This window comes from Ascaphus truei, chromosome 1 (genome assembly GCF_040206685.1).
Source record: "Ascaphus truei isolate aAscTru1 chromosome 1, aAscTru1.hap1, whole genome shotgun sequence".
In the NCBI taxonomy this organism is placed as follows: domain Eukaryota; kingdom Metazoa; phylum Chordata; class Amphibia; order Anura; family Ascaphidae; genus Ascaphus; species Ascaphus truei.
Genome location: NC_134483.1, coordinates 229,914,368 through 229,923,090, shown reverse-complemented (window position 1 = coordinate 229,923,090; position 8,723 = coordinate 229,914,368). Strand labels below are relative to the sequence as shown.

At 44.5% G+C, this 8,723-nt stretch overlaps 1 protein-coding gene across 2 annotated transcripts in view; it reads left to right on the top strand.

The window, feature by feature from the left end:
* The first annotated feature begins 348 nt into the window (after positions 1-348).
* Positions 349-8,723, top strand: part of MAN2A1 (mannosidase alpha class 2A member 1) — a 316,852-nt gene continuing 308,477 nt past the window's right edge. The window contains exon 1 of one of the 2 annotated variants that reach the window (XM_075601947.1): positions 349-1,328. In XM_075601947.1, the coding sequence (XP_075458062.1) occupies positions 1,194-1,328 (135 nt within the window). In that variant the 5' untranslated portion in view covers positions 349-1,193. The remainder of the gene's footprint in view (positions 1,329-8,723) is intronic. The other variant, XM_075601938.1, reaches the window with a different exon arrangement.

Genomic DNA, 8,723 nt, shown 5'->3' with positions numbered 1-8,723 from the left:
CAGCTCTTCCGCAGGCGGAGATTCCCTTACATGTTACATATCAGCAAACATCTGGAATCCGTTGTGACGCGAAGTGTGGGCCCCTCCCATTTGGGTGATCGCGGTCCTGAGCGGTGTAGAGGAAACTACGGTGGGCGGGGCTTAACACGCACCAGGGATTGGATGCCCTCCTATCCAAAACCGGCCAGGGGGCGGGGCGACCTTCGAAGACGTCAGAATTCACAGGACCTCCCCCTTTTTACTTCGATAGAATGACGCGCCCTAAACGCTGTTGGGCACCAGACCCACCCCCCCCCGTCTGCAAACCACGCCCCCTTTAAGTACAGCCCCGCCCCTTGAATCCTTCTCAGAAGCTGGTTCTGAGTTGTGACGGCTGCAGCGCTCGCGCTGGAAGCAGGAGGAGGCGCGCGGCGGTGGTGGGGACTCTGAGAACTGGTCTCGCGCTCCACATTGTCACGTTCGTACTGTAACGGTCACGACTGCAGCCCCCGGCACCCACACACACCGTGCCCGCGGGGGGTAGAGGGGCTGCTCTCCCGTAACGCCCGCTTCACCCTGATACCTTCCCATATCCCCCCCACCACCACGCCGGAGCCGGTGGTGACCCTGCGGAAGTCACGGCTGCGTGTTTGGGAAGTAGACTTCAGTCCGTGTCCTGTACTCCCTGGGGCAGCAGCTTCCTCGGCTCGTTCGCTTTGGTAACAAACTCTGCTCCGTTGTACCCCCCCCAGCCTGGCCGGCGGTGTGGTGTCCCCGGGGGTGGGGGGGAAACTTTGTGCGTGACCTGTGAGTGTGTGATACTGACCTGTGGATCTGTGTGGTGCCCCACAGTCTGACGTGTGTGTGTGATATACTGACCTGTGTGTGTGTGATATACTGACCTGTGAGTGTGTGACACTGACCTGTGAGTGTGTGACACTGACCCTGTGAGTGTGTGACACTGACCCTGTGAGTGTGTGACACTGACCTGTGGATCTGTGTGCCCCACACTCTGACCTGTGGCTCAGATCCGTATCTCTTATTGCTATTTAAACGTGATTGTGTAACACCTGGACTGGCAGCAGGAGCCGGTGCTTTGTGTGTGTCACCTTCTGATCTGAGTTGTGAGACCCCTGGAAGTATATGTGCCTGGCGGGGAGGGACACCTGGACCTTTCTCCTATCTCTGCTGCCAGCCGGAGCAGTGCCTGGAAGATGAAGCTGAGCCGCCAGATCACGGTGTTTGGCAGCGCTATATTCTGCGTGGTGATCTTCTCCCTCTACCTGATGCTGGACCGAGGGCAGCTCGACCAGCCCAAGAGCCCCCGCCGGGAGGGAGCCTTCCCCAAGGTGAGAGCATTTTGGTACCCACACCTCTTCCACACACTGTCCTCTGTGCTCACAAGGTGCCTTTTCTGCCCCATGCTTTTGTCCAGCTCTACTTTTTATTTTGACCCTGCTCTCCCTTGTGTTGAATGCTTTTGACCCTTGTAACTCTGCGTGCGTTTACCCTTTGCACCTGTACTGCTTCCTACGCCTCCTTGAGCTTTTGTGCTTGTCTTGTGCCCCTGCGCCTTTCCGTGCAGCCCCTTGTCCCTCTGCGCCTTTCCGCGCAGCCCCGTACCCCTTGTCCCTCTGCGCCTTTCCGCGCAGCCCCGGGCCCCTTGTCCCTCTGCGCCTTTCCGCACAGCCCCGGGCCCCTTGTCCCTCTGCGCCTTTCCGCGCAGCCCCGGGCCCCTGGACCCTCTGCGCCTTTCCGCGCAGCCCCGGGCCCCTTGTCCCTCTGCGCCTTTCCGCGCAGCCCCGGGCCCCTTGTCCCTCTGTGCCTTTCCGCGCAGCCCCGGGCCCCTTGTCCCTCTGCGCCTTTCCGCGCAGCCCCGGGCCCCTTGACCCTCTGCTCCTTTCCGCGCAGCCCCTTGTCCCTCTGCGCCTTTCCGCGCAGCCCCTTGTCCCTCTGCGCCTTTCCGCGCAGCCCCTTGTCCCTCTGCGCCTTTCCGCGCTGCCCCAGGCCCCTTGAGCCCCTGCGCCTTCATATGACCCTTGCACCCCTGTCCTTTTCCCCTTGTATCATTGCACCTAACCTGTTTGCTCTCTTGTTTACCTCTGCACATGTCCTGTGCAATCTTGCACCTTGCACTGCTGCATCTGTCTTGTGTTTTGCTTCTCCTTGAATCCTGGCACCTGTCCCCACTGGTTTACTTTCCCTTGTGCTGTTGCACCTGTCCTGGGCTCTTTCCTTACCCTTACGGTGTTCTCCTGCCCCCAGAGCGTCTTTGCCTGTCCTATGCACTACTTGACCTGCACCATTATGCCCTTTCTATTCTTGTGTCTGTTCTTTCCTTTCTTAACCCGGTCTTGTGAGTCTCCCTTTACATTGCACCTGTCCTATGTTAACACAACCCCCTTCTGTACGCTCCATTTCCACCGTTTACGTGCCCCTGTGACTGCAACCTTAATCTTAATAGCAACCCTCTTGTCCTTTAGCCAGTGTGAACAATATATTTGATGTAATTTGACCAACTAATGAAAAAGCAAACAATGTGTGTATCATCTGTGACATTAATACGTGTACACTCACACACTTTGATTTGTAATAGACTTGTCAGCTCCCAAAACCATCACAGCAGTCTGGGATCTTGGATTGTTTTTTGCATATATCCCCCCCCCTTTTTTTTGTCAACAAATTTCAAATAATTCCTTGTACAGTATTTGCTACGTGTTCTTTTGTAGTAAACAATATTTCTACCTGTTATGTTATGCCAGTCTTGTATTGATACTTCTGCTGTGCTCTTTTAGTTTAATTTGGATTATGCAACATAATCCTGAGTATGAAGCGTATGTAAACTTTGTATTTGTTCTGACTTCCACTAAAGCAGTATTGTATTCTATGTGAAAATGGTATGGTCACTAGGGGCCTTTAACAGAGCAATGTGACACTTCCTGTCTAATCTTGAATTAAAGAATTTCAGATACGCCTTCTCTTCTAAGTAGTTTAGAAATGTCTCCTGGCATCTAACTGTCAAACTAGCACTTTATGCTGTACTAAGTCAGTGTTTACAATTGTTAAAATTGCAATAATTGCTTAAGAAGTAGATGTGACTGAATGAGGGAAGCAAACTGCAATTATAATAGGAAAGCATAAGCGTTGTATTTTATGAATGTGGTAATGTTTGCTTTGTGGCACTTTTGATATTGCATTTGTAGCCTTCACCTGTACGTGTGATGTGTATAGACATACAGTACCTACAAGAGCACACAGTGGTTGACGTGACTTACAGTATACAGTGCCAATTTAAAAAAAGCAGGCTACATTGATTTTACATTGGGGCAAACCTGCTTGAAAAGTATTTTAGGAACATTTAAATTTTACCTGTGTTTACAGAATATTGTTTGTTTTTAAATCCCATTTTTCTTTAAAAATAATGAATTTAAGTTTGTAATAATAATCAGGGCTACTATGGGTGAAGGAAAAAAGTAGTAGTATTCAAAACCCCGTTTGATCACTGCATATAGCGATATCGCTACAGATACATTATTTATTGAGCTTGCTATTGCAAGAGTGTAGGATACCACTTAGGTTTTTAATGCAGTTACAAGAGACTTGTCAGCATTTTTTTTTTCATGAAATGTGAAAATAGTCCAATACAGAAAAATATCCATAGGGGGGATGAAGGACAAAGTCCCTTACTCGGTGAGCAACCACTAATCGGCCACAGTAATTGCTAATAATATAGCAGTAAATGGGTCAAAGACTAATTACTGATTTAAGGGTTGTGCACTGAGTAAGGCACTTCTTCCTTCATTCTCTCTTGTGGGTATTTTTCTGCTCTAACCTTCCCCATACTAAGCCATATTTACACTTCTAGCTGTGTGGTGGGGTTCTTTGTTAGAATGAAAATAGTCCCATAACCTGATATTTCTTTGATATGCGTTGATGATTTGTTGAGTAACTTCACCTGAAAACAGTTATCTGATCACATACCGAAACAATGCCAAAATAGGAGGACAACCCTTATTATAATGCCACTCAAAGCAATCACGACTACAACTGGCTGTACACTACTTTTATTTATTTATTTTTTTAAATAATATTGCATGAAGAAAGCAGCAAAGTAACTGGTGCTGTAGCTAATATATATATTTTTAAATAGTCCTGTTCACAATCCGATCTGGTTGAAGTTCAAATTGCCGTGTATGTTTTATGGGGGATGAAGGGGGGAGGGGAGTGGTTAATACTTGCTAAGTCAGACCTACAGTAATTTAGCCCAACTTTAGAAATTTGGTATACAGTACTTGCAGTCCTTTCTCATTGAATAATTTTCTAACAGCAAGATGTGATTTAACTATACTCCTGTGCATGCTAGGTCTTATTCTAATGTAGGAAAAGCTTTTGGGGAAATTTGTTTTTAGAAAAGAAAGTGATTATTTCTGTCAAACCGGTAGAGTGAAATAGTAGGCATTATTAGTGCATTGTGAGGTTATGTAGTCTTGGGCGATTGCGAGCAATACACTACAGGCAGTAGTAGTGTTTTTTTTTTTTTTTTAAAGATTTGTAGGATAATTAACTAACTAACGGAATGCATGTATAATTTTGTTTAGCGTCAACAGTGTACGCAGCGCTTTACAAAATTACAATACAGGCAAAATAAGGTGGAAACACTGGGGATAAGAGCAGCAAGTAAATATCAATATAAGGAAAAGGGAGACAATGCCCCGAAGAGCATATAATACAAGGCCTTGGACATAGTGCAGGAACGCGCAACGGAGCGCATAGAGTCGCGCGCCTGTCGTCTGAGCGATCTTTGGACTCATATTTGCTCGCGACGTAGAGGTGTGGCCGGGATGTCACCAGGCTAGATCGCCCTCATTGGCTGAACCGTTCACGTGACACGGGCGTTGCGTGAAAATCAAATAATTTTGTCTCTTCAAAATGTTTCCGCGCGGTCACGCGCACTATGACCGGCCTGATAGAGGTACTGCATTTTGTTCACGTCGCGCACCCTATGGCTGCAGCCTTAGTGTTATATGGAGACTTGGACACAGGAGTAAATGTGCATTCAGGGAGGTCAAGTGCGTCTATAGTGTAGGCGTAGATTACTTAATGAGCTGTTTCTTTTAAGAGGTGAGTTTTCAGCCGGGTTTGAAAATGGAAAGTGAAGGTGCTTGACGGATTTATTGAGTGAAAGGGAGTTACATAGGGAAAGGGGTGAAAAGCTTTAGGATGTGAGTGGGCTGTAAAGGTTAAAAGATACTACCTCCTTGGGTTTAGTGTAGAGAGATCAGAGCAGATGGATATCTATGTGTAGAGCCTTAAGAGAAAGGAGGAGGATTTTGTAGTTTTTATACAGAATAATTGGAGGCCAGCAAAAAGCTTTCAGAAGGTCAGAAGCAGATGCGTTCCTAGAAGAGCAGGAGATCAATTGAGCAGCAGCATTTTGTAAGTGAGAAGTGTGAGGCAGGGAGGCCAGGTAAAAGAATATTGCAGTAATCAACACAGAAGGGGAGCCTTGCGTGTTTTACTAGTGGAATATAAGAATGGGGTTATCTTAGCTATTTTGCTGAGAGATTTCGTAACAGCATTTCTATATGAAATAGGGAATTCTAAGGGAATATGAGGAGGAGAACCAGTTAAAGGTGCAGGCTATTCTAGTGGCATAGCAAGGCATGCGCGGGCCCCCGGACACATTTTGTATGCGTTTGGTCGCACATGAGGACTTTGCCCGGGCTATAGCTACGCCCCATGTCTGTTCTAAGATTACAATAAACCAATTGCCATGATATGCTTAAGGTCATTTGAGTGATGGGTGTCATTTTTTGTTTGTTTCTTACAAAATTTAGATGCATATGTACTAGGTGTTGGGTATTTAAAGTATATGTTTGATTGTGAGCATGCCAAGCTGAAACTTTGGAGGCTTCTGATTTCGTGAACATCCTTTTTGTGATATCACTGTTTTGCAGGACTTTGGATTCTGCCTAAATGAAGGGTACATACCACTCATTTATTTCCTCCACCCCTAGCTTTTTCATAAAAATAATAATTAAAAAGAATAAAAAAAACAGCTGTGTGATCATTAGGATTAACATTTTTAAGGGAATTCAGTAAAGTTTGTATGTTTGTGAGTTAAATGATATTGTCCCTTATATAATGGCCGTAAAACTGCTGTCATAACGTAGTATTGTTCTGGGCCTCTGGTTATTGCCGTTGCTTCCCCGCCACCCTTTTTTTTTTCTTACTGATAAAATATTAACATCATATTTTTGAGATCTCGTAATATATTTCCAATTGCAATGTTCCGAAAAGTAGCTTTTTCACTCGTTCCTGAGCACTGCAACTTTTCAACTTGCTGCTGTATGGAGTCCCTATCTGACCCCAAATGGAAGCAGTTGTTCAATCCAGTCAGGGCTTTTTATTAATTATTAGTTTTGAACATATTTGGAACTGATTCAGGTTTTCTGGTGTTGAACTGTGCTATTTTAATCACGTCACGCGATGTTTCCAGAGATACATACCGATGTAGATAATGATCTTAGTTACCTCGGGAAACCAGATGCTTGCTAAATCTCCTGTGAGCCGCAAGCCAATATGAATCTTCAACGTCATCGGTTGCAACTTTCTATTGTTGAACAAGGTGGTGTTTGGCAGCCTGTGTACGTCAAAATAAGTAGTCTCATAAGTATGTTGTTAGGATTAAAAGGTGAAAAGTAAATCCAGAAGAATTTTTTTTTTCTTCCCCTGTCTCATTGTCACTTCAACTACTGTATTATGTATTTTCAAAGAATACACTAACTGGGTTAATTGTCGTTCATGTTAATTCTGTCAGCATTCATCCTGCTGCTCACTTTGCTCTTTCCAGTTTTCTACTTTTGTATATTTCAAGATACTCAGTCTCAGACTTTACTCTTTTTGAATACCACCTTTTGTGACTTTTTGGGCACATGTACTAGAAATGAGAAATAGTTGGCATGGATAATGCATGTGTAGCCCTTGTACACCCCCCCCCCCCCACCCCCACAGGAGGGCTGAGTGCTCGGTGATGGTGTGGGGAGAAACAGGACAGGGGTACAATTTACATTGATCTTATTCGGTGCAGCACCTGCAGACAGTATGGATCCTCTGTGTTGAGCAGGGGATGGCCCATACTGACAACTCTCCTTTCTCAGCAGCAGACAGTAAGCACACTCCTTTGTCTTTTCATGGGTTTTATTGCATGCAGGATATTTAACAGAGCTCTTACAGTTCTTTTCTCAGCTTTCTTAAGGACAGTGCTCTGATTCAGACATTAGGCCCCGATCAGGCCTGGTGTACCCCTCCTCCATCTCCTTATGAGGTGGAGGGCTGATGTTGTTCCTCACTCCACAGAGGGAGGAGAGAGAATGAGAAAGGGACTCTCAATTTGGGAAAGTTCCAATATTTATAACCTGAGGTGAATGACTGTAACCCTGCCCCTTAAAGCTGCAGTTCAGTCTATATCCTGCATGTGTGTTTTTTTTAATAAATCAGTTCTGTAGTAAGAAATAATACTTTTAGCATTTTCTGTTTTTAAAAAAACAACTTTGAAAGACCAATTTTCTTGTATTCTATTTTAACAAGCATTTGCTAAGGCACTGCCCCTTCATGTCCTGTCACAAACCCAGGCACACCCCTTTGTCAGCACTGCCCTCCCTCTCTCTAAACGTGCACTAGCATCTGGTCACATGATCTTCCTCATAGTACATCAAGGAAGCTGGAGAAAAGGGATCAGCCATGCATAGCAGCTCGGATAGGCGATTTCAAACTTATATTACAGTGTTTATTCCATTCATTGCACGTGTATATAATGTAAAATTGTAATAATTCCATTTATAGCAAACGTGTATATGTGAATATTATTTAGATGTATATGTATGTTGCTGAAATGTGGAGTGAGTGTGTAGGTAAATACACACAATACACTTCCACTGCATATATATATATATATATATATTATATATATTATATATTATATATGTATGTATATGTGAAGTTATGTGAGTAAAAAAGTGACAAAAACCCTCCATAGCAAGGCAAATAGCAAATGGAAATATTACTGTATGCTCATTTGTATGTATATATATATTTATATACACACACACTTCAAATACGGATAGTGATTCACGTAAATGATATATATATTCACTTTCTGGGAGTATAAGAGTGACTGTCCTGTTGTTCCTTTTTTTGTATCCATCATTGAATGGTATGCACCCTCTCTTTACGTTTATTTTATACTAGCTGAGAGACCCGGCGTTGCCCGGGATGTAATGTTCCCGCTCCTCTCTCCTCACCCCTCCCCCTCTCTCTGTTTGTCCCCCATTCACATCAATCCAGTTCCCCCCCTCCCTCCTTTACAGCTTCATGCAGTGTGTGTGCGTCAATGTGAAACCCAGTGACTTGGAAAAGGCGCTTAACGACTATAAAAGTGATCAAAAAAAAAATTATAAAAAAATTATTAAAATGTGTGAAACTGACGAATTCTCTCAACCTTCCAGGGAATATGCACTGATTCCCTTACAGCAGTTTAGGATCCAGGGTAGGAAGGGAGCAGCATCATCAGGAACACCCAGAAAAAAATACAAAAATAATCATAGTGTGGTATGAAAATTACATATATGTCAAACTTTGAGACTTGGCTCTCACTGCCTGACACCACCCTATTGATGTATGCTGCTGTTTGCTGTGGTCCAAAGCTGAGGTGTCCAAAGATCCATCACTAATACAAACCTGCT